The sequence below is a fragment of the Spinacia oleracea genome, chromosome 2 (assembly GCF_020520425.1).
Source record: "Spinacia oleracea cultivar Varoflay chromosome 2, BTI_SOV_V1, whole genome shotgun sequence".
Classification (NCBI taxonomy): Eukaryota; Viridiplantae; Streptophyta; class Magnoliopsida; order Caryophyllales; family Amaranthaceae; genus Spinacia; species Spinacia oleracea.
Window position 1 is genome coordinate 89,482,458 of NC_079488.1, and position 26,417 is coordinate 89,508,874.

Consider the following 26,417-nt stretch of genomic DNA (forward strand, 5'->3'; position numbering starts at 1 on the left):
TCAAATATATATTGGGCATTAAAGTTTTAGAACTTATAAGAATGACTTTTGTCTTTTTTCATTACTTTAGAGTCATATGTTATGTCATTGTAGAGATGGTTAGAACTTTACATTATGAATCAGAGGTCATGGGTTTGACAACGTGACATTTCTTACCTTGGACATTTAATAATAGTATAGATATCACGTTATTTACCCAATTGATAATTGATAAATGCATTTTCGTTCTGAACCCTCTCTCCTTCTCATCGGCACTCTCCCACAACCAACAAATAGAAATGGCAGCGGCGCTAGTCAGAAGCGGGCGATCCAACCACCACTTAGCCACCATCATCCGCCATTCCTCCACCGTATCCACCACCATCAAACCGTCACATCACAAGGAGCACAGCCAAAACCAGGTATACCTAAAACCCAACAACACAATCGGAAGCTGGGAACCCCCGAAAACCCCCAAAGAAGCCGAAGCAAAACTCGCCTTCCTCCGCCGTGACTACGCGAAGCAAGTCAAGGTGCTTCGCAAGCAGTACATCCACGAGATGGAGTTGCAGAGGGAGGAGCAGCTGCGGAAAGACGAGGCCCGCAAGGTTGAGATTCTCCGGCAGAGGGAGGAGCGAGACAAATATAAGGCTGCTGCTGCTCAGGTTCGTGCTACTGAGCGTAAGGCGTTTGAGCAGGAGTTTCGCCATACCCTGGTAATGTTTAATTCCCTCTCCTCAATTGCATTTTCATTTATGTTGTTTGTGGAATTTGTGCGGTTATGCTGCAAATTGTTGTTGGGAATTCTTAGTTTGAGGATGGATTTTAAGTCAGAGGTGCGAAAATACGGAGACTGATTGTTCATCAATGTTTTACTATGAATATGTGAATGTGTTGAAATGATGCAGACCCCCTTAATGATAGGTTTTTATGGTTTTACAACTCAATTTGCGGAGCCGCAAAAATTCAGAAAAAATGAAATGGTATGCAGTAAAAGAATGTTGTTTATGAATTAAATGTGTTTGAGGACAATTGAGTTTAAGCAAGTGAAAAGAGGAAAAATTAAGTTAGGGACTATGGATGAGGATATAATCGCAGTTGCTTAGGGTATGCAGAAGGCTAAGCCTATTGTATTCTAATAGCTTAGATTAGAAAAGTACTACTCATAGTCTCATACTATTAGGGCAGATAATGAAAAACTCAATTGTGTCTTTCTTGGTTTTTTCAGTATACCTTCCACTCCAGGGAGTTGCTCGATTTGTAGAGCTAATTTTAACCGTTGGTTGTGGAACATACCAAGAAAGAAAAAGACAGGAAGTTCTATTTGTAAAAGACTTATTTTACCTACCATATTGAAAATTTGAAGATAACTTTCCTTTAGGAGGATGAACGTGCAAGAACTTGCAGTTTTAATTCTTAACCTTCAGTTTAGGCTCTCCAAGGATCATGCTGGGTCAAATGGGCCAGAAAAGTGGTCAAGTAGATTATTTAAGGTCTAATCATGGTTACTAGCCCATAATTAATAAAGTTGTATGAGTCGCACTACTCCCTAATGACATGCGCAGCGAGCAATCTTGTTAGCAACCCACGTCCTCCAAAAGTAGAATGAATATTCTAATACGTTACGCCAATGTCTATCATCTGTTGTTGCTTGCCCCCTTTTCTGTTCAGTTCATACTCTTCATAACTTTAGAACCTCTCTTATATGAAGGCTTAGCCGCTCAAAACAACTCACATACCGGCTGTTAATAAGAGATATAACTGATAGAAAAATGGAGCCAGTGAATGATTGTTTTCTTCCTCATTTGTGCTTCTTTTTTTCGAAGGGCCAAATATAATAGATACGAAGTATATTCTTTTACTAACTTGTAGAAAAAATCTGAAGGTGAAAACTTCTAAACTGAATTAATAAAAGGACTTTTATTTTGAAAAATAAAAGTAACTAGTTGCACTTAACCCTCAGGATGTTTTTTGGTACTTCTGACTAGTTGATAGTCTATCTAGCCGTATATACCTTCTTTATGTTGCACATGTGATTTCCATGATGGGTTAGAATGTGAAGCAACTTGAGTGTTTTCTTTTAACAAAATAGAAGTATCCATAAGTACACACGAGTCGTCACAATGTGTTAGGCCTTGTTCTTTTGAATTTATTAGTCCCTAATTTCAGGATAAATAAGTTTAGTTAAGTTAAGGAGCATTCGGTTCAATTTAGGAGAATGCAGTTAAGTTAAATTAAGTTCATTTCAGTTCATGAGTATTATTATTAAGTTTGGGTTCATGAGTATCGTTATTGTTATTTATTATTTATTATTTGTAATTTGTTATTTGTTACTACCTCCGTTCCTGAAAATTCTTTACACTTACTATTTGTTTATTTAACCACTAAAATATCCATTTCCATATGTGAAAAAATTACAAAAAGTTGATATTTTGAAAATGCACAACGAGACAAATCTATCAAGGTCTTACATGATAACGTTTTGATGTATATAATAGTGAGAATTTACTGTCAAAATTTTCATACTTTGGACACATATTTCAAAGGCATAAAGAACTTTTAGGAAAGGAGTTAGTATTTGTTATTTGTTACTTTTTTTGTTGATGATGTAGATGAAATAATTTCCCTTCCCTTTGTTGTAGTGACTATTCTTACTTTGTGGGAAATAACAACACTTGTTTAAAAAATGTCATCTTTCAATGTTGTTGTTGAGAGATGACATGGGTGAAAGCATTTCCCTTCCCTTCGTTGTAGTCCGACTTTTCTCACTTTGTGGGAAATAACAACACTTGTTTAATAAAGGTTATCTTTCGATGGATTGAATGGAGGACTACCTTAGTTAACAGAGGGCTTTGATGAGAGGTACTCAGGTACGTTGGGTGATACATTCAAGGTTCATTGGTGTTTGTCATCAGTGGATTAATAGGCCCTTGATTGTCAGTTGTCGCAGCAGAAACAGTTCATCTCACATGAGAGTAGGTAAAAGCCATTTTGTAAAGGACTTTGGACTTGCCTTCTGTTACATCACATCTTAACATCTGATATACGCGGTTATGTCACCAACTCAGTAAGGAAATACACACATTCCACAATTTCAGTTTCAGAAATGTAATATGACTCTCTCTCTTCAATTATTCCGTCTCTTTTCTTTCCTTATGGCTTCTCTCACCACCTCTTTCATTTTTTTGACGGGACTTATGTATTGATGTCCAATGTAAAACCCTTGATATGTCATTTGCTAGACTTTTAGCTGTTTGGTTCTGTTGTGTGGAAAGGAAAGGAAAGGAAACAAGAAAGAGAGGCAAAAGGAAAAGAAACAAAACCCCAATTACCTGTCTTGTTTGGTTGGAGAAGGTAAGCAGTTTTTTTTTTCAAGTGTTTGACGGCTCAAAAAAAAAAAAAAGAGAGAGAAAGTCGGTCATTTTCCTCAACAACACCACCACCACCGTCCAACAAATCAACACTCTTCTCCACTACTTACCAACCTCTTATTACTATTGACAACTAGAAAATCCATCTACTGGCAAGAGGAAATCTGTTTAGATCTAAATCTTCCCCTTTCACCACCATCACCCGCTGCCTACATTGCTCAGCCACCACTGCTCGTTTAAATCTGTGGTGGGTGGGCGGAATTGGGTGATGGGTCAGAAAAGTTTCGGGTTGCTGGAGTTGGTGATTAAACGGGCGTTCCGAGGGTGGGGCATGGGCGGCTGCGATGGTGGGGTAGGGGGTTAGTGGTTGACTGGAACACTATTGGAGCTAGGATTATGGTGTTATCAAAGTTGGTCCAAGTTGCTGATATTCTTGAGGGAAATGGGGGAACTCAACTCCCAACTTCCCAAGGGGAGATAGGAATCACATTAGAGATATTTTGGAACTCTTAAAAGAAAAAACGGATAGGGAAATAAGAAAGCCACCAACCAAACTTCATCAAAGAGAATCAGCGACATTGTATCCGTTTCCCTTGAAACCTCCCAACCAAACAACTCCTTATATGATTGGTTTGTAAAGTTTCAGAGAAAGACCGAGGACTTTAATAAGAAAGAACATAATTGGTGGAGGTGTTGGTCACGCTGGCACCGTGGATGTGGTAGACTCGGATGAAAGCTTAGGCTGTCTGTCTTTGAAAATAATGTTGGTGATGTAAATGAGTCAGTTTCGTGTTGTAAGAGTAAATGTCGTTCCTTGTGTAAATGTGTTGATGATGAATTTATTTTTAAGATCATGGGCTTTACCATGTCTTATCTTATGAGAGAAAGTACAAAACCCATGAAGTAGCATATTAGGCTTACTAAAGAAAATAAAATAGAGTAGGGAATTAGTAAAATTTTAAACTTTTGACAGTTACGGATGGCTGGTGGAGGCATTTTCAAGAAGATTTTTTTGAATAAAGAGGGTTACTCCGTCCGTCCCACAATACTCGTACTCATCTTTGCACAAAATTTTAGGTGATAAGTGGTTGTTTGGTTATCAATTTGTTATTTAATTGAAAAATAGATGTGATAGGAGTTATTGGGGTTTTAATTGAATGAGAGAGGCTGGGGACTAAAAAAATTTAGTGGGAAGAGAGAACATTATAATAATTGCGGGGTTATTTTTAATTTGAAAGTGTAACAAGTAATGTGGGACGGAGGGAATATCTTTTTTCTGTGTTTTAGCCTCCCTTGTTAACTTTATGGTTTTTGTCAACCTAGATTATCAAAATGGATGAAAGATATGGAATACAAAAAGCCTATCCTTGTTACTTTGTTGTTGGTTGAATACCCTTGTAACTAAGTATCATGAATTTATGATTCAATGCCTATACAAGCTTTGAACGGTCTTATTACCTGGTTGGCCAAGCTTCTCAAAGTGTTTCTAGACATAAAAAGTAGAAAATAGGGAAAACAAGGGTATATGAGGAAGTAGTTTATGTTTCTGTAGAAGCCAAAATCACTTCCCAACCCCCTTAGATTTAGATACAGAGGCTTCAATTCAATTCCCGGCTTCTAGTTTTGGTTTCTCGGTGAGCTATTTTGCTCCCATTTAATGAATGTTTTTGTTGCAAATATTACCTGGTTGGCCAAGCTTCTCAAAGTGTTTCTAGACATAAAAAGTAGAAAATAGGGAAAACAAGGGTATATGAGGAAGTAGTTTATGTTTCTGTAGAAGCCAAAATCACTTCCCAACCCCCTTAGATTTAGATACAGAGTTCAATTCCCGGCTTCTAGTTTTGGTTTCTCGGGGAGCTATTTTGCTCCCATTTAATGAATGTTTTTGTTGCAAATATTACCGTTGATAGGAAAAGTATAGACACCCTCATCCTATCTAAAGACATAGTTGTACCCTTCGTGCTTTCTCATTTTTCCATGGCAAGACCCTTCTCTCTCTCATATCTTCCATTGAAAAACACATTACGCTTTTCGTTTAAGTCCGTTACAGAAAGTTCTTTACACTTATGCTTTATTCTATTTTTGGAATACAATACTTACAATTGTACACTATATTATGTCCCTGTTTGGTTAGGAGCTGTTAGCCGATAGCTGGTTTGACTAGCTGTTAGCGGTTAGCTGTTTATATTAGCTGATTTGACTAGCTGGTTGCATTAGCTGTTTAGGTAAAAGTGTTTGGTAAATTAGCTGATACTCCCTCCGTTCCATAATGTTCCTCACTTTTCCACTATGCGCGGTCTCAAATGCACTACTTTGACCGTTAATAATTTTAATTACGTAATAGTAAAAATTATAAAAAAATGATATTTAGAAAATTTATATTGAAACGAATCCAATGATATCCTACAAGTTAACATTTATACTCTTAATCATACTATTAAATACGGTCAAAGTTTTTAAACTTTGACCATATGAATAGTAAACATGAGGAACATTATGGAACAGATGGAGTAGTTGTTAGCTATTTAATATGTAAAATGACCATTAAGGACATTGGCATACTTTGTTTCTTATTAATATTAGACAAATAGTTTATTGTGTTAAATTTTTTTTCTTTACATTTTTCTAATAAACATTGACTAAATAAAATAAGGGTAAATTGTTTTTTACCATCTAAAAAAATTGAAAAAATTATTTTTTACCACCTAAAAAACTAAAAATTGTATTTTACCACCTAAAAGAAATTTTAAACTTGTTTTTTACCACTAAAAAATGGAAAAATGTATGAAAATGTTATGTAGGGGGCCACAATAACGGTAATACCTCTTGTATTTTCTATTCTTCCACGATATCATGTATTTAACTCTCTTCTCTCCCCCAACTTCCTTATGTTCCATGAATTTACATAATTTTTCACCATCATTATTTCACCAAATTTACAAAATTTAATGGAAATAAAGAGAGAAGAGTGAAAGAATTAAAGAAAATCACACATGGAGTGTAAAAAATTGGAGGGAAATTGAATCAGGTAGCCATACATAAGTGTTTCATCTACTTTTTCGCTTTCATGTGGTAAAAACAAGTTTTAATACTTTTTTAGGTGGTAAAATACAAGTTTTAATTTTTTAGGTGGTAAAAAACAATTTTTCGATTTTTGTAGGTGGTAAAAAACAATTTTTCCATAAAATAAATTTAGTTTTTTTTTAAAAAATTATTCTTAATTTAATTTTTTTAATAATATATATTTTTCAAATAGATAAATATTACTAATGATATTTTAAGCATGATTGCAATATACTTCAATTGCTTCAAAGTACTAATATAAAATTTATTATAACAAAAATCGAATATAGTAAATAGGGTGAAATGAAAAAGAAAGTATGGGCAATGTTTTTAGGAGAAAAATATGTAGGGTACCAAGGTTGATAGTGGTTTTAATTGTAGGCAATAGTAGGACAAAATAGGCATTTTCATCCACTTTCTCAAACCTCTAATAGTCTAATTGCAAAAAGCTCCTATATTGAGCTTTTTCAAAATTAGCCTTTTCACCTCAAAACTCTCTTTCAATCCTCTCCTAACCAAACACTCCCAATTAGCTTTTTCTAAAAGTCAAACCTCTAATTCACCCCAAAAAGCTCTTTTCCCCTCAAACTTCTCCTAACCAAACAACCCCCATAAGTAGGATTGTAATGTAATCGACTTCTCCTAACCAAACAACCCCCATCCACTTGCAACATTTATTGGCCCACTTGCATAATTAAACCCTCTATTCTGATTTTTTTTTATTCATCTACTCTCACACTTAAACAAGATGTAATTTTCAGCCACTTGCAAATAACTACCCCACTTGCTCACCCTTCCTTTTACCTTAATTCGCTTGAAAACAGTAACCATAAAGAACATATAGGAATGGAGGTAGTAATTAACATAAAATACCCACTCTTTTTGAGGATGGTGAGCAATTGATGGTTATTTTCAGACTATTTGCATAGATGATGGTTGAGATGTAATATACATGGATCATGATGCGTAGATGTATTCAGATCTGAATTCAATTGTGAGAATGATGCGTATATACTTTTCCCCCCATCAAGAGACTCAAATTGAATTGTTGATCAAATAATTCAGTCCAACCAATAAATACAAATGAGATCGGCACAATTGAAAAGTACAACATCAATAAGGGGATTAATGGAGGAGGAGGGTATGAGGCTAATTTTGGGGTTGTGAATTGGCTGTATTATTGAGATAATTGAGCATTTTTCGTTCAGAATATTGTTGATAAAGGTGGGAATTAGTGTTTGAAGTAAGAATTGGGAAAGGTGGGATTATTTTGCATGGTTAACTTTTGTTTGAGGAGCTGTTGCTCCTGGAATGTTGATGAAAAAAGTAATGAGAGAACATGTGTCATTATTCTAATAAACTTTTTTTTTGTCAATAATATTATTATTTTTTTGCAATTTTTTTGTTGTAAATATTTTTTTGTCAATAATAATCTTACATGGAGCCATGTTTTGTTAAACATATTCAGCAAGGTTTACTTTATTGTTAAAAATGGATAAATGGTCACAAACTCTAGAAATATAAATGGGCCAAACAATGAAAAAAATATTTCTATTTCTTAGAAACACTTCTTAAAAAAAAAAATTATTTTTTTTGGTGCAAATGAGCCACAAGGGCGGGGATGAGAATCGATCCCAGGTGATCCTGAAACCGGGATGGAAGCTCTAACCAACAGAGCTATCCATCACTCTCAACACTTCTTAAATTGAATGGGCAAACAAATTTATTTCTGAGAAGTGTTCCTCTAGAAACAGTTTCTATAGAATTATTTCTGAGAAACAAAAATTGTTTCCTAGAAGGTTGGCCAAACAAGCCCTTAGTGTCAATTTAAGCTCATAGGATTCAAAAGAAAATAACAAGAAGTTGGATGGTAAAAATGAACTTTATGCATGAGGTCATTTTATGACATGAAGACTTCTTTTACACTTGTGAAACATAGTCATTTCCATAACCAGAAGTAGAAATTTTGGAGGATAAAGATTCTAGTAAAAACTTCGTTTGATTACACATAATAAGATCACTTCTTTCAGGAATGGAAGATTATACTCAAAATGAGCTAAATAAACTAGTGCCTCATCTCAGTTTTGTTGCTTGTTGAATGTAACTGATGGATATCTACAACTAAAGGCAGGTTTCCGCCGAGAATAAGTTACTCTCTACCTTGAATGATGAATGAGCCGTGGTGAAATCAAGTGGTGCGTACATTAAAGCATGTTCAGAGAGAGAGAGAGAGAGAGTGTGTAGCTGTGCTTTGTAGATATTTTAGACCTCTATTGTGATTCAAATTTATCTTCAATGGTCTCATTTTCAATAGCTACACAATCCTTGCGTTCTGTGATTAACACAAAGGTGTTGACAAGGAATTGAGTGACTGGATGGATACATATTCTTCTACTACCTTGCGATCATTGACTTCATAATTCTTTGTGCTCTGTATAATTTTTACTGTGTTTCATATATCTAATGAACACTTTGAATTTTGCAGATGAAAGAAAGAAGAGAGAAGCTTGAATACTGGAGAATGAGAGAAAAGGCAATTGAGGGGAAAAAGGAGGATAAAAAAGAACTTATCCGTAGGCAAAGCTCCGAGTGGATTGATGAGGAGAAGTTTGAGGCGATTATATTGCAAAAGGTTGTTGATCATCACACCCAACTTTAGACACTGAGGATTGGTTTGAGTCTTTTGAGAGTTTGGAGTTGTATACCATGTTCCCCAAAATTTTGCATAGTGTAATTGATCCTTGCACTATTTTGTCTCGGGTCTCATCTCATTTTCAAAAAAAATGATGCAAGTTTCCGTCCATCTATTCTCTGATGTAGTGACAAATTTTTGCTATAGCTGTTCTGTTACAGCTTTGACTGGAGTGGCGGCAGTCTGTCAATGAGTGTTCTACGGTAATTTTGACTTATCACCATTGTAATAAAGTACTCCATACTACGTAGGTCCCATTTTTATTGTCTTGTTTGGCAAAAAAAGTGTGGCCTTGGTCAAATATATGTCCTAATAATTAGGACAAATTGTCCACCTACATACAAAAATCAAAAATTTGTTTTTTTACCACCTAAAAAAATAAAACTTGTACTTTACGAACTAAAAAAAATTAAAACTTGTTTTTTACCACTTGAAAGAGAAAATTTAGATAAATCCTTTATGTGTGACTATCTAATTCAAGTTTTCTTTAATTTTTTACCCTCCTTATATGATTTTCTTTAACTCTTTCACCCTTCTTGTTTTACTTTCATTAAATTTTGTCAATTTTGTGAATTAATGATGGTGAAAATTTATGAAATTTATGAAACATAAGGAAGTTGAGGAAATGAAGAGAGTTAAAACATGAAATCGTGGAAGAATATAACATATAATAAGTATTACCGTTATTGCCGCCCCCTACATAACATTTTCATACACTTTTCCATTTTTCAGGTGGTAAAAAATAAGTTTTAATTTTTTTTTTAGGTGGTAAGAAACATATTTTAGTTTATTATGTGATAAAAAAAAAAAAAAATTATTTTATTAGGTGGTAAAAAAACAATTTATCCTAATAATTAGGTACTTTTTTCTTTATAATGGTAACAAGTTGAAATTTGATCTATGGTTTGAGTTATGGTGATAGATTTGTGCTCAAAATGCTTCAGTGGTCATGAAACCGTCGATTTCTTCATTCGTGCATCCTCTGTTTTAGCTTCACCCTTCGTTTCACTTTTCAAGGAGGGAATCGACGTTTTTTTAGTTCCTGGTGTTAGAAAAACTGTGGCTTTCATTTGAACTTAAAAAGGCACGAGAAGTTTACACTCTACCATAGTGAAAAGTGAATACATGATCTATGTAAAGGAGGAAAAAAAAACACTGTATTCGAGCATCTACGCCCAAGTGAATACATGATCTCCATTTTAATCCGCATAAACTTGATAATTCATCTCAGTAAGTGAAAACACCATAAGTAACCGTGTTGCATATCTGTTGATTCCTCTCCATTAATTTTCCTCCATTTTCTATCTTAAAATTATGACACATAAGCTACTTAAAATAAAAATAAAAATAAAGCTCAAAAAGCTTTCCTAATTCCCCCCATCAAGCACATCTGACCATCGATTAGAGAATTGGATATCGATCTGCTGCAGAGAAGTCAAAATTGCAACATCGGCAAACCTTGTTGTGGAATCAAGTAAGCTTGAAGTAAAAAACCCTGTATCAAAGGGTACAAGAACAATCAGAATTAACAGTCAGTTTACATCTCATTCAAAATGAAAGGTATCCAGAGTTCCAAACTATAAATTTTATTTCACAATGCATATCACTTTCACAAAATCAATTAACGGCGTCTACGTTTTACAATTTTCCTATCCTCTCTTCTTACAGCCTATCAATGATATTTAATACAGTGAATATCCAAAGAAAGCTTAAACTTTTTTCACAGAAAAGCCATTTTTGTTTTACAATTAAAGGTATCCAGAGTTCCAGACTGTAAATTATATTTTCTGTCTCATTCTCAAGGGAACGAATACGCACAATCGAACAAATGGTATTTAATACTCCCTCTGTAATTTTTTAAGAGTACATAAACTATTTAGTAATTATGGCCGTATTTTTTTAGGAGTTAAATTTCCCTTTTTGACAACTTTTAACATTAAAATATTACACCAAGGTCGGAAACAATAATCAGTCGATTCAACTAACATTTATTAAGAATCACAATGACAGTTCTTAGTTGTCAAAAAAAAAAAACAAAAAACAATGACAGTTCTTGAGAAGACAAAGCCGTTATTACAACTAGGTTTTCGGAAACTAAGCACAAAACTCATTATTGCAAAAAGAATGATGATTCAATCTAGATAAACCTCGTTAGAAAGTAACAAGTTAGCCATCCATGATAGTATGATACCACCTCTCAATTTAAATACTGAACCTCGTAATAACTGAAAATTTAAGTATAAATGACATAAAGAAAATATGACCATCAAAATATGCATCCAACCTGACTCAACTACAGCATCAAGTATCACAACAAGTTGAAACAAAGAAAAAAGAAAATAGAAAAACCCCATCCTTGACTTTACTGTATAAGAGATATATTCACATGGAAACTATAGACAAGCGCGTTTGAAATGAGCATCATTACACAGTCCATACTCCATATACTTCAAGTTTCTTGTTTCTTGGTTCTGGATCCTCTGTCCAATGTTTTTAACCAATCAAAATTGACCCCCAAACACCCCCCCCCCCTCCCAAAAAAATAAATAAAAGAAAAGGAAAGGAAAAAATGCTCACTCGTTTAGTCCATGTAATTATCATCAAGGCAGCAGTTGATTGTAGTTAGCATTACTATTGATTATCAACAAACAAAATAATTATTCAGGCTTACTTCCCCATCAAGCTAACTGTAAAGATAAACAAATGCACCACCCATAAAACCTCACTCACATATTTGATCTCTACTTCCCGTATCAGGTTTCCATATGCATCATTAGTTTCATCCACATGATTACATTTTTATTTTCTCAGCTAAGTAACTGCCCGCTATGGTATCTACACCCGTCAATGCTGAGTACATAAAGTCACCACACGCAACTCCAGGATTATATTACAATACCTTTACATTCTGCCTAGTGAATGATCTATTTCTTTCCTGGTGATTGACTGCTTAGGCGTTGTAGTTTAATAGGTAACATTCTAGTGACACCCCTCAAGATGCAACAATAATGACAACCCCCATTGTGTGACTCAACTCATAAAGCATATGAGAAGTTCCAAAAGATTGATATGTCACAGCCTATTCTAACTTGCTTTAGGCTGTCCATTAAAGATGTTTCCAATTACAACAACCGGCATGCATAACTACAAGTCCACTAGATTCAATGTAATTCAATAATTCATACAAGGGATACTATAACTGTGTAAGATCAAACTACTGGTTGGACTCTTTAAAATCCAGCAAAATTTTCGAAGCTGATCTCATGCATATGGTGGTGATGTATGGAATTTACAGTTATAGACCAAGGACAAGAATTGAATATAACAAAAAGAGTCTTCTAAGCATCACTGCTTTCCGAAAAGATGAAACCTTACCAGACCTGAGACCTCGGCGATCACCTCCTACTTGTGTCTGCAGGATAACTTCCTAGAACTCGCAGAAGAGTAGCAAACTCCTGCCATGATGAGATGACGGTTACATACTGGAATTTAATTTATTTATTTTTAAAACATTTGTCACACCTAGATAATGAATGATTTAAGAGACAATACCCCAAGATGTCTAAGGGCATTCTGTGCATTGGGATCAGCCATAGATGCATCAAAATCCAAGTAAAAGAGATAGTCAAAACACCTGCTAAATTGCAGATAAAATAGCAAATATTATATCACATTCACATTCGAGTCATTCATTAAAAAAACAGAAGGAACATGGAAAAGAGTTGCAAATTTACTTTGAAGAACCATTGTTGCTGTTTCGCAGCGGCCGACTCTCAATCTGGTACAAGAATTTCAAAACAAGAAATGTAATTAATTACCAAGCTAACATCACACAAGTGACAATCCACAGAGCCTTCTGCACAATGTCACACCCTTAGTTTTAAAAGGAGTGAGGCGCACCAAGGCGCAAAAGTCCCTGGTAAAATTCTTTTAATTTTTTGTGGTATTTATTTTTCTGTAAAAAAAATCAAATTATTATTACTTCCTCGGTTCTTTTATTATTGTACCATTTAATGTTTCACGCTTGCCAATGCAAAACTTTATCCATTAATATCTCTTATTATGCCTTAGTTAAAATTATAAAAAATTACTTTGAAAATACATATCGAGACGAATCTAACAAGATCCCACATGATTACATAATTCCTTATGCATAAATCCCAAAACATTGATAAAAGGGATTGTGTGAATAGTGTAAATTGCAAATGGTGCAATAATAATAAAATAATAAATAATAAACGGAGGAAGTATAGTACACCCTTCGTATATAATTAATTGGTGCATTTTCCATAATCGGCCGTATTTTTTAAATTGGTGCACTTTCCATTTATGGAAATGTCCCCCCTTATTTTATAACTTCCTTCTTACCCCAAGGAACCCACTAGTAATATTTTATCATTTATTCCTAATCTTTTCTTTCCTTTAAATAATTTAATACCCCCACTATTTTTTATTAAAATTGTTTATTCTCCATTTACCCCACTTACATCTTATTTTAATAAAATCAATTCACCTTCATTAAACTCTGTGTCAGTCAAAGTGCACCAATTAATTCTATACGGGGAGAGTAAATTTTAAAGCCTTGTTAAAAAGGAATTAATGAAGGTTCAGGTAACTTTCTAAGTCACTGACTCTTAATTTAGACTCTCAAAAAAAGTGTTCCACACCTTACATGAATCAGTTACTTTAAAATAGAAAAAGGAAGGGTTTGAAAGAGACAAGAACAAAAAAGGAGAAATTTTCGGGTTTAATCTCTCCTCTTTTTGTTATAGTAAATTCTAACTATTGGGGAGACATTTAAATCACATGGTTTGGGCCTTTTTTGAAAAAAAAAAAAAGTAATACTCGTTAGCAATTCGAGCCTTATACCATATGCGCCTTGAGCTTGAGCCTGAGAAAAGGCGCATAAGGCGGCGCCTTTTGTAGGTGCCTGAGCCTGTCATGGCTAAGGCGCGAGAGATTGAGCCTTCGGCGCGCTTTTTTAAACTAAGGTCACACCATGTTTAGAACCATACCGATAGAGAATTTTTTATTTTAAAAGAGGATAGCCAATCAATTATCCTAGACAGTAAAAAAGAAACATAAATCTTAGAAAAATATGAGTACCTTTGTTAGATTGATTTGCCTCAAAGCAAAAACAGCTAAAGCCTTAAAAAGTGCGCCAGGACCCTCTGTGTGCGAGAAAACAATGCTTGTCTACAGTTGAAATCAATACTTAAATCAGCAAGTCACTTATGGTCAACAGCAAAGAGCAGGAAGTCAGTTGTTCAAGTTTGCTCAAAGTTGTTCAACATTTTAAACTTTATTTTCAAACAAGGACTTACCTTAAAGGGCCTATCACTCCCTGGAATTATGGGTTCCCTTGCTAGCATTAGAAATCTAGTGACATTATCAGAATCATCCTACAAATGGAACATTGGTCATCCAACACATCCATAAATATCCCATAAATTTGGGTCAACTATAAGTTATTAGGAACCTGTATATCTTCAGCAAGTATATTTAAGCCATAGATCCTTGCAGCAGCAACACTTGCAACTGCTCCTGCATCTTGGAGTTTGTTGAATGCAACAAACTATTAAGGGGGATAAGCATAAAAGAAAAGTTAACACCTTTTTATAAATTCATTATTTGAAACTTAAAGCTCAGAAAAAAAATTCAGATTCAATTTGCAGAATACAATTGTTCTAAAGGAACCAGGAAGCAAGTTTAGTCATATTTCTGAATGCACGCGAATGATACGAAAGGTGCTTATGAATTTATACATGCTACTATGTGTGTGCCGTTGCATGTAAAAACTAATCCCAAATTTCACCCACCTTTGGGGGGGGGGGGGGGGTCAAAGTAATCCAATAGTCTTTGTTCGATCATTTTGGGTTTTGTTGTAGATTTTCTTGCACACAGAGAAAAAAATATATATTATGGCGAACAGGCCAGCCAATTATGCTGCTGCATTTATGCTCTCTCCTCTTCCCTTTCAATTTTAACTTCTAATTCCTAAAGATAAGCCTCTATTTATCTTTATCGGCTGGCAGTTGGTACATATGTGACTTCAACAACCCCATCTAGCTAACAAGCATTTTCTTCTCTAAACCACTTAATGAACTTACAATTAACTTCGCTGCACCACAACACTTGGATGCTATAAACCTCCAGCTAAATATCAATACTGACTTGCGGGGACTGTAAATGGAAGTGCCAATTGGTTGAGAAACTATAGGTATACATTATATAGCTACAAAAGTAATCAAGCGACTAGATTTGTTTGTATTCACAGTAAAGTCCTACCTTATCTTTGTTACTTTAAACCTTAAATTACTGCTACTTCAATCTTTTATGCCCTAATTTATCTCTAATCTATAAGGGAACTCCTAAGGTCATTTTCGTAAATGGTCTTTTGGTGTCCCCCTATAGAATAGTTTAAAATACCCTCCATAACTTCATCATCAAATTGAATTACTTAAACAAGTGGATTGTTTTATGACATTGAATTTAATTAATTTAAAAACCGATTATTTAATGTAAATTATCAATTAAGAAAGTCTAATGTAAATCATGGATTGGTTCATGCAATCTCAAAAAAGACATAAAAGGAAATTAATCAATCAAATTTAATACTACTTACCAATTATATTAACATTAATTGTAAAATAAAATTAAAACGCGTACAAGAAAATTAGTTAGTCAATCAGATTTAATCAAAAAAGACAAAGTCAAAAAGAAAAAAAAAAAGAAAGTAACAATAAAACACTTAATCACAACCAAATATAATCTTTATTAATCACATACTTTATTTTTTCCTTTCAAGCATTTTACAGTGCCACATTTTTATATTGTAACAAATAAATCATATTTTAATTAAAAAAATTTAAACAAAATTCAGTGACACAAATAACTCTATGATAAAAATACATCCCCCGATTATTTTGATGTCTAACTTTTCTGTAGAGAAACTCTGCGAATAATTTTTTTATACATAATATAGTTTTGTTTGTTTTTATATATCTTCGCACGCATCGCGTGCATATAAAACTAGCAACAATTAATTGAAGCCCTAATCTGCAAAGGCTGAATAAGGAATTGAGAATTCCAGGTTGTGTTTAACCAATGAAATTTTTTATTACATAAGTAGATATCAATTTATTCCTCAATAGCATGTTTGTTTAGTGGGAGAGAAAAAAATGGAACAATAGAAGTGTTGAACTACGTGGACAATGGAATCTTATACTCCCTCCATTCCTGAATGTTAATCTCTTTTAGAATTCAATACAATCCAACATACGTACACTTGTCACATGAATCTCGATAGAATCTAACTCATGTGGGCAAGAGAGAGAAATAATTAAGGGGTTAATGTGGATAAAGGTCTACTTGAGAATAAGCAAGTGAACCGTTTGGATATTTATAAAGGTATAATGAGGATAAATATTGGACAAATAAAGAAATATTCCAAAAGGGACTACCAAACAAAAACAACTCAATACAGAAAGATAACTAACATTCAAGAACAATGGGAGTAACAAATTTTGGTTCTTAAGTAGGTTTCCCATAGTTTTCCTTTCAAAATCAATGGGAATAAGTTACCTAACACGGTGATTTACACCCTCGTACTACATACTGAGTACACCTATATTACGTACTGAGTACACACGTATTACATACTAGTATTGTGGAACACATTGAACTAATTTAACATAGTTAGGTGGCGAATTGTGTACTCGTATTCGTACCGCGTATTGAAGCGTACTAAGTCCTTGGTAACACTGGAATAACTATGAAAAGCTTAGATAATCTAAAGACTCTTGTGATTTACTTACACCTCAATAGTTTTCCACATTAAGAAACCCAAATGCTCATAAAACATTTAATATGTGAAAATAGAAATTACTATAGTTATGCTTTCAAAAAATTAAGAACCCATTCTTTTCCTCATCCATAAATTTCTCACTAACAAGGTTCCCAAACACAATGGCATTTACGGGCATCCTTTTCTTTCACGCCCTACACGAAAGGGATTTATTGTGGCAAAGAAATACAAAGATTCTTGAAATTAGAACTGTTTAACCTGTGTTTAGGGTCCGGATTATTTTTCCCCGATTGAATGGGTTAGTAAGGTTTGCCTTCAGGGTGAGAGAATCGTAAATAACAGCTTAAAAAGTTAAAGAGAGGAGAGAAAGGATAGGAAGCAGGGACAGGAAGGGAAGAAAAAAAACGACAAAAAGCATAGGGGCACCAATGCACCATGATCTTAGACCTGTGGAGGACACAAGATTTTGGGGGGTAAACAGTGGCACCAAAGCATTTTTGAAATATAAAAATATCAGTGTTGTAACTTTGGGTAGTGAAAACGGATAACTCGTAAGTATCTTTTTTTCATGACGTTAAATTGTGTTAGTTGATTGTAGGCGGCGCAAAGATCAAATTTATTGAGAATTTTTTATAAAAAGTGTAAAAAATGTGCAAATTGGAAATGACTAATGTTAGGATATAGCATTAATTGATGGAAATTATTTTGTTCTCGCCAAAGTAGTTTTTTTTGTCAATATAGTGTAGTGCACTCAAATATGAAGATGGAAAAAAATATGCAGAAAATGCTTCGATTGGTGCAGAATTAAAAAAAAAATTTAAAAAAAAAGGCTAAACAGACAGCCAACGGATTTGTTAGACAAAAAATAATTAAAAAGTATAGAAAAGAAATTTGTTACGAAAAAAAGAATTAAAAAGTAAAGGAAAGAAACAAATAAGATGAAAATGAACCAAAATTGACGGTGATGGTCCTCAGCCCCTGACCTCTTGCGCCATTATTTATGACACTAATTCCCTTCAACGACAACTGCCACACACTCCTTTTTGTGTATGTTACGTTCAGGTTTTAAGTATAAACCTCATCTTCTTTTGGTACGTTTTCAGATTTTTGCCCCCTAGGAGTGGCATGTTCCTCCCCTTGGTCCTAACATGGGTCCGCCAATACCTTGGACGTTACGGCAGTACCGTAAAGGCGGAAAGTAGAATTTTTCATCATAAAATAAATTAAGGTCTTATTGCGCCAGCTTGACTTCCTGTCAGGACATCTGAGTCTTTTACAAGAATTCTTCAAAACCGTCGTGAAAAACAATTCCCCACGAGATAAGTTATAGAAAGAAGTTCCCAGGAAATAAATTATAGAAATTAGAAAATAGTTCCCAGAAATAGCAACTTTTAGAGGTATATTTACATTTTCCTACAAAAAAGTAAATTTACAAATACATACATATATATGCGCGAATATGTGACTGTGTATCTCGTGCAGACTGCAGAGTTAACGCATTCGCGGTTCGTATTGGTACGTGGTACGGGTTCGCGGGGTGGGTTAATTTTTGGTTTGATGGGTATAGAAGATAAAGCCCAACTCTCAAAAAAAATGACAAAGCCCAATAGCCCAATTGAAACAACAAAAGAAATGAAAGGATTTTTAAAAAAAATAATAGAATGTTTTGCCATAATGTGGGTCGAAGACAAACCACAGGAACAAAATAAATATCGAAAGAAGAACTGCCTAGCAGCCATGGTTGAGTTTTTCTTTTACCAAGGAATTCAACAATTAAATAGTGAGCCCCAGCTTAATTTTTCTATTCTCGTCTTCCCAGCATTCAATTACCTGATTTAGGGTTACAGATTTGGTACGCCAATGAAGGCAATTCAGATCGCGAACCAGCGCGAATTGGATCGCTGACGTACCGTGAATTGGTACGGACGAACCAATTCGCGGTTTGTGGGGCGGGGGTGCCGCGAAACAGGTAACTGTGATAAAAAATAATTCTAAATGCAAACATACAGAATATTAGAGATTAATGAATGTCAATTCCAGTAATCCTTATGTATTCATTAATCCTCAAATATCTAAAGTGAGAACTCCGTAGAGGCGCATCCAGAGAAAGAAAGAATTTCACCTTTGCTGCACCAGCAGTATCATCCACAGCTTCTCTGGTCACTCCAAACTTAGCTAATGTGTGCTCACATTGAGAAAGGGCCTGCAAAACTTTTTGCTTTCAAAACTCGTCCACATATCATATGAAACTAAGAAACTTCGCATTTGTATTGGGAGATACCTGAGGATGGCTTAACACCCTTTTCAGATCGTCAATCTTGACACCAGGATTGGCCAACAAGCAATGCCGAATTGGAAGCTTCACCTCTCCAACTATATGCAATCTATGCCTCAACAGAAGATCATAATTTCTGTGGATGCTCCCCCCTAGAGAATTCTCAATTGGTAAAACTGCTCGATCAACAAGCCAGCGCTCAAGAGCCTACAGCAAAGGGCACAAGTCATGAAAAACAGAATCCATGCTTTGTGAACCAGACAGTTGACTCCCAGAACAATATAGGAATGCCAAAAATCCAATCACTAAATCACAACACATGTTGAAGTGTACAGGTACAAGAAAAACAATCAAACCATGATTTTCTATTATCCTTCCTATACAAAAGGGGAAGTGGTCAAGTGAGCCTAATTGCATATGCACGCATAACATGCCATCAAGAGCCAAAAAGCTGAACCTTGACGAACAACTTCAAAAACAATGTCGATAATTGAGTTCCAGCTAAGGAACAAAGGATAAGAAATGTCCGTGGGATTATCATAAAGTGAATACGTAGTAGATTTCTCTCGTCATTGTTGAAGTGATGCTCTTGAAAATTAGTCCATTCTATCCCTTCCTCCCACTCAACTCCCTAACCTTTTCATGTTTTGGGGCATATCATCCTTGAAACAGCAATAACAATGACAAAACAGAAAAGTAAAACAAGAAAGCACCAAACTATGACAAATCCTAGGTGTTCTATTACTAATATGAACCTAACTAAAACTGAAGCTATTGTAGTATTTAAATAGGCAAAGCCAACAGAACTGTTTTACCAACAGTGTCCCTATTCATGGCTCCAAATAATAACTTAATATTTTCAGGAAAGCATTGGCTTGAGAAGTTCTTGGTGATACACTAGAGGATTTACAGCATTTACCGATTCATAAAATGACTTTGTGATCCATGCATATAATGGCCATTTGCAAATAAAATAAGAGGAACTGATGAGATATAAGTGCATATGTTAGCAAAATACAAGTAAAAATTGTCTATTTATTCAAATAAACGTACTTTATAACAACACAATTCATGGTTCAGAGCAGATATGGAAACTAGGTATAATAATTGTACATGTTTCTCTTATTCCCCCTAATTTGTCCCACATAGTTATTATTACTTCGAGAGGGGATCTTTGTCTAGAAGCAAGTAAGCAACCACAATAATCCTATCCCCCTGATAACCAATATAAAGAGTTACTTTAGTGACAAATTTAACATCCAACCAAGATAACACCAGAGGAACGCCCCAAGAAACAAAAACAAAATATGGAAATCATATGCTACTATCTTATGTTGACAGCCTACATCAAGCACCATTAGACATGTTGTACCATCTACTTCTTGCAAGTTGCAATTGCAATAGCATTCACAAGAACAAATTTATCACATAACTGCAAAGTCATCTATTATTCCAATATTATAGCATGCAAGAAAGAAAATCTAGAATAAATTAGCTAAACAACTATGCAAGGTCATCCACAATTTCAATAACACAGCAATGTAGCATGCAAACATTTCAGAATAAATGAGTCAAAGGACTCACTTCAAAAGCTGTGTCGAATTGGTCACATGGAACTGCTTCACAATTTGGATAAGCAGTCTCCGCAGCAAGCTCACTATAGGCACCACTAACCCCCTGGGTTTGCAGAAGACCACTAAATCAGTAACAAATGCAATTTCCCACTACAAAATATTATATTTGGAAACAGAGAAGAGATGAACAAAAACTAAAAGATAGGTTATGTTTAGATAAACTCAAATAAAGCTTTAAAATGTCATTCAGATACATCATTAAATACATGTTACTGAATTGGAGTTTTACTTCGCAGTTTGCATGCCCGTTTATTTCAACAGTCCACCAGTATCCAGCTTTAAGGAATTCAGGTATCCGTATACTAGTACAAAAGAAGCTGAATATATATATATATATATATATATATATATATATATATATATATATATATATAATCCCCACTTATGTAGGATCCCTCAACTGACCATGATTAGATGTACAATTGAGCTTAAGAATTTTGGGAACAACTTGTGGGTTCATACCTTTTTATAGAAATGGTGCAAGTAATTTGGGACGGTTCTGTATGGAAAGTGGTGCAAGTAAATCGGGACGAGGGGAGTAATTAATAAGTAGTTTATGAAAAATGATATTTTGAGTGATTGTTTTTTCATTAAATATTTAACCCTTGTATTATGATAGATTTGGTAATCTTGAGTTGAAAAAATATTTTTAACTTAAAAGTATAAATAGGCTTAAACCATTTTAATGTGAATTTGTAGAAATAACTCACACCGCGTTAACCGCAATCCGTTCTATTTATCCGTTACAAGTCGTTTCCGCGACAACGTGGCCAGTACCAAGATTGCAACTGCATTTGCAATTTTTGAAAGTGGAACGATACCTATGTTTCAATTTCTTTCTCCTCGAAAAAGTGGTGTTGGTGTTGAGTTTTCTGGGTTAGAATCTTAAAGGGAGGGGGGAGAAGGTTGGAATGTCGAAGGGAGGTGAAAGAACTTGATTTTTCAATAAACAATGAACATTTATTGTCAATCATTTAATACTTGCCTTTTCTTAATACCCGTGTTTTTCCACAATAGAAAAAGTAACAGGAGACAGAGGGAGTATATCAATTTGGACTAGTTTCCTATTTGATAAGATGAGATGAGTTATTAATGATCATGGTATGGATTTTGGCGATTGTCTAATCAATTGGGCATGGATCCATTATATTACTGCATGGAGCTAAAACTTCTCAGCTCTAACCATGTAAAAGAAAAAGTTAAATTGGTCTAAAACACCTAATTAGCAATAATTTCATATGGGAACCATGAGTTGACACGAAAAATACATCAGCTCAAAAAAATCCAAAAGCTTGGTGAAAATAAGCTTTTCCTATAAAAAAATATGCTTCAGTCTTTCATTTCACAAGCATTTCCAAAGATTGCAATGCAAACAATCCTAGACACTTGCCTCATCCAGGGCCGCAAGACGATCTTTTTTTCACGGAAAGTGCCGCAAGACGACTAAAAACAATTCAATTGATTGATCTTTTCAATTATTGGATTTGGTTAATTTTACAGATTAGTTTAAAAATTAGTGATTTGGGGGCAGTTGGCTTCATCAGGTGCACAAATCTGATGTTTGCGCAATATTTTTTTTCTTATTTTGAGCTGCTACGTCAATTGAGAAATCAATGGGGACTATTGAATTAAATGCTAAAGGTTGAGTTTCGTCTTTAGTGGATTTATGTGTTGCAACTCTTCAATGTGTTTTTGAGGTTGTGAGCTAAGTGGGCTTGGTTTCCAATGCTTATCATAAAGTGGTTTTGTCATCTAGTGATTTAATGGGCAGCAGTGTTTGATGTTCTGCGTGTTGCGGGCTTGAATTCGACACTAAACAGTTTTGCTTGATTGGGCCGCCAAGTTGAATAACAAGTCCAACTTGAGGGGAAAGTTGTTTTAGCGTGGGTTCACAATTAGACATATTATAGATTTTAATCTTGTTAAAATTTATTTTCAAATTATTTTGTGAGTTTACTTACTTTTTAGTTCTGAAATCAAGAGTATAAAAAAGCGCAAAGCGCACTAAAGCGATTGAGTCCTAGAACTTAAGCGCAAAGCGCAAGCGCAAGGCGCGGGCTTCATCGAAGTGAAGCGCACTTTTTAAGAATTAAAGATTTTTACTATTATGAATATATATCTCACTAAAATAACCACAAAAATATATAAACATCATATTTGCTTCCAAAAATATATTACTCCTTGCTTTAACAAAAATATATTACTCCTTGCTTTAATAAAAATAAAGCATATAACATAGTTTTTATCCAGAAGCTAGAAGCTAGGGTCGGCTATTGCGACTGTTGTCTTCTCTTTTCTTCTATTTTGGACTATTGGTATATTTTCTATTGTTAAGGATTAATAGGGAGTGGTCCAAAACACAATAACAACATATAAAAAAGCTTTCAACGTAAGGTAATAATAAATAAATAAATAAAAAAAAAGGATTTCAATGAAGCGCCAAAAGCGTGCTTTTTGCACTTCGCGGGCTTCATGCGCTTAAGTGCGCTTCGGCGGGCTTAATCACAAGAGCTTCGCTCAGACCTAATTAAGCGTTTTTCCCTAGAGCTTTGAGCTTCAGGGCTTAAGCGTGCTTTAAGCGCGCTTTTTTAAACACTGTGACTGAGTGATTCAGGAGGTAGTCTTTCAAAACTATTAGGTCAAGAATGGTCTATTAGATTCGTTATTCAATGGAGACTTTTAAGACTGGATTCCTAATTGAAATATCCAGATACTTAGCTAATCAAACAATCAGCTTGTTTAGTAATTCGTGGTTAACTTTGAGTTTAGATCTCTTAATCAAATCAAGGGGTTTAGATTCATATCAAAGTAAGAAGCAAATATTTGGTCTTATAAATTTGAATCCAACTCTGACACAAACAATGAACAAACAGATGCGATCTCTAACCTCCACTTGGGAAACTGATTTTGGTACACCACTTAATTAAATTTGGCACACTACTTGTGAGAGAATAAAAAAAATTGTGCTCTACACACAAGGTGTTCCAAAATCAAGCAAGTGGTGTACCAAAATCAATTCTCATGCACTTGGCATAAACTACACCAATTCATTTCAAAATCTTAACTCTTACTCGTAAGAAGCTTCGGAAGGAGTCTTTTGGCTCCCGATTTCTAATAGCCTTTGAAAAGAAGTCAATTCACAGTTGTCTTCAAGTAACAAAACGGTATTCTTTACATTTTATGTCTTGCACTCTTGCCCTCACGCCAACAAAATATCAAGCCAACATCTTCAATTATACTTCTACTTCAGAAAGCCAATCCACACTCTCATAATAGGAACTTCTTCCAAGGAGTGCACAAAAGGATACATATGACAAGCACTGTATAACCATCCCAAGGCACCATCCACATTCACATCCTTTAATGAGTGATCCTGTCACTACCATCCTAGACCCAATATTCACCTGAAAACCCACCACAAGCTAGAAAAGTTGAAAACCCGCTAGATAAACTTCAAAATTCTCACCATTGAAAGAAGAAGAAACCTTCTAACTACACCAATGCACCAACTTTAACCTCTTTACATCACATTTCATCACACTAAAATCCTTTCTAAGCACTTGCACGTGATTAACAAACCCGTAAAATCCACTGTCTTGTAAACTTCATTCCTAATATTGAGATGTCTACTACTCTCAATCCATATCTTGCTTTCAATGAAAACTTCTTCCTAGGTTAGCCAATGAAAATTTTATTGGTCTCCTTGCCACACCACCAAATCTATCTCCATTATCTCCGCTTTACACGCCAAAATAACGGGAATAGAGAAAGTTAACATGGACATAAAATAAATAGGCTCACTAAACAAGCAACACTTCAACAAAATAAGCTTCCATCCGTTTTGAGAAGTGTTTAGAAGTCCAATATATAAAATCTCTTATAATATGTTCTCTTATACTCCCTCCGTCCCATAATATAGTGCCCGTTTGACCAAAATCACGGTTATTAAGGTAAAGTATAACATTGATAATAAAAACAATAATTATTTGTTCTTTCAAGATAAAGTACATGTTAGTTGGCTTTTATGGAGAGAGAAATTAGAGATTAAAGGTGTGTACATAATAAATAGGCCTAAAAAAGACAAAAATCAAGCACATGGGTTGAATAAAAGTCAAAAAATACAATTTTCAAAGTAAAAATTAATGGTTTAAAATAGAAATAGGCACATCATTTAGGGACACCATTTTAGGAAGACAGGCACTATATTATGGGACGGAGGGAGTAGTATATACAAAAACATCAACATCCTTCCATATCAATTCATCACTTACCTCTCAAAAGGTCGACTTCACGAATAGAGAGAGTAAAATAACCAAACCCCATGTGATATATTTTTTTGGTTTTAGCACCCGATTCACCCTTAGGGTTAATCCGGATTCGGGGCGAGTTCTGGGTGGTTAGGTTCCGGTCCCCTCCCAATTGTTGCTGCGGAGATCGAACACGGGTTCTCCCTACCAAGTTCAGCCCCAATCACCACTGAACCAACAAGCAATTGGTATACACCTTGTGATATATTAATGAAACATAAGGTTTTTTCTCCAAATCATTGACATATGGTATCGCAAGGTCATTAGTAGCTAATTTTGTTTTCTAAATCCATGCTCACTACCACATTCCAATTAGCCATAATAAAATTGTTAAAAAAAAACACTCAATGCCTCTAACAGTCTAAACCCATATTCAGTCGTGTAACGCATTCGAATCAGGGCATGATTTCGTTGTTAACATTCTGTTAATTTCACTTAGTTAGCCAAAACAAACAACAAACACTTATTCAGAAAGAAAGAAACAAAAAACTCCATATCCATATTAAGAGGTAGAAATAAAGTACTCCCTCTGTTCCATAATGTTCCTCATGTTTACTATTCATATGTATTATTAAGATTATAAACGTTAACTGGTGGGATATCATTGGATTCGTTTCAATATAAATTTTCTAAATATCAATTTTTTATAATTTTTATTAATACGAAATTAAAATTATTAGTACATTGGAGACCGCGGAAAAGTGAGGAACATTATGAAAAGGAGGGAGTACCTGATAAGCAACGCGAAGGGAGGACCCATCAGAGTTTGAAGCAACAGTGGACGTCAAAGGCCCTGCAACCCCAGGAAATAAAATTAATTTAAAGTTACATGCAAAATCAAATTTATCATAATTGTATAAACATTAATTTAGAAAAATCCACAAAAAAAACATACTAGGAAGGGGATTAGTGGCGTCGGCGGCGGAGGGGGAATCTTCAGGAAGCTTCTGAGACAAAATAGCCTGAGGAATGTAATTAGAAGTAGGATGAAGAGATGAATCAATGAGATTACGGCAGCGTTTAAAGTGGGTTTTGGGAAAATTGAGGGTTGCGTAGTGGTGGTGGCTGGGTTGCGTAAATTGAACTCTAAATTGTGGTATTAAGGAGGAGGTGAGAGAATTTGATGATGCGACGTCCAACATTTTTGAAATGGAAGTTGTTGTGGTGTAACGACAGAAGAATAGAGGATCAAGCAAACAAAAAGGGGAGAATTCAAGTGTATATATTTCAATAACTTTAATAATGGTGGATATCACCTAATTTAGTCGGTAAAATTTTGATGCGATGGT

At 34.7% G+C, this 26,417-nt stretch overlaps 2 protein-coding genes across 3 annotated transcripts; one reads left to right on the forward strand and one right to left on the reverse strand.

The window, feature by feature from the left end:
- Positions 1-208: 208 nt before the first annotated feature.
- Positions 209-9,351, forward strand: LOC110790242 (uncharacterized). The gene is made up of 2 exons (XM_021995028.2): positions 209-695; positions 8,899-9,351. The coding sequence occupies exons 1-2, from the start codon at positions 279-281 to the stop codon at positions 9,070-9,072; spliced, it is 591 nt and encodes a 196-aa protein (XP_021850720.1). The 5' UTR covers positions 209-278; the 3' UTR covers positions 9,073-9,351.
- Positions 9,352-10,153: 802 nt separating this feature from the next.
- On the reverse strand, positions 10,154-26,333 carry LOC110790241 (arogenate dehydratase 2). 2 transcript variants are annotated; one of them, XM_021995026.2, is made up of 12 exons: positions 26,024-26,333; positions 25,860-25,921; positions 20,772-20,864; positions 19,194-19,394; positions 19,035-19,115; positions 14,585-14,680; positions 14,430-14,507; positions 14,212-14,301; positions 12,840-12,883; positions 12,658-12,742; positions 12,481-12,560; positions 10,154-10,600 (listed from the first exon to the last, which is right to left on the reverse strand). In XM_021995026.2, exons 1-11 carry the CDS (start codon positions 26,268-26,270, stop codon positions 12,501-12,503), a joined length of 1,137 nt encoding a protein of 378 aa, XP_021850718.1. In that variant the 5' UTR covers positions 26,271-26,333; the 3' UTR covers positions 10,154-10,600; positions 12,481-12,500. The 2 variants fall into 2 exon arrangements, with proteins under 2 accessions (XP_021850718.1, XP_021850719.1); XM_021995027.2 differs by having other exon boundaries at positions 12,658-12,739; positions 26,024-26,332.
- Between the last annotated feature and the right edge of the window lie 84 nt (positions 26,334-26,417).

Excerpts from the sequence above, each read along its gene's own strand:
- LOC110790242 (XM_021995028.2), top strand. The coding sequence starts at position 279 with ATGGCAGCGGCGCTAGTCAGAAGCGGGCGATCCAACCACCACTTAGCC. Across the intron at positions 696-8,898 it reads AGGAGTTTCGCCATACCCTG|ATGAAAGAAAGAAGAGAGAA; the intron begins GTAATGTTTAAT and ends TGAATTTTGCAG.
- LOC110790241 (XM_021995026.2), bottom strand. The coding sequence starts at position 26,270 with ATGTTGGACGTCGCATCATCAAATTCTCTCACCTCCTCCTTAATACCA. Across the intron at positions 19,395-20,771 it reads AATTCGACACAGCTTTTGAA|GCTCTTGAGCGCTGGCTTGT; the intron begins GTGAGTCCTTTG and ends CCTTTGCTGTAG. Across the intron at positions 19,116-19,193 it reads GGGTGTTAAGCCATCCTCAG|GCCCTTTCTCAATGTGAGCA; the intron begins GTATCTCCCAAT and ends AAAGTTTTGCAG.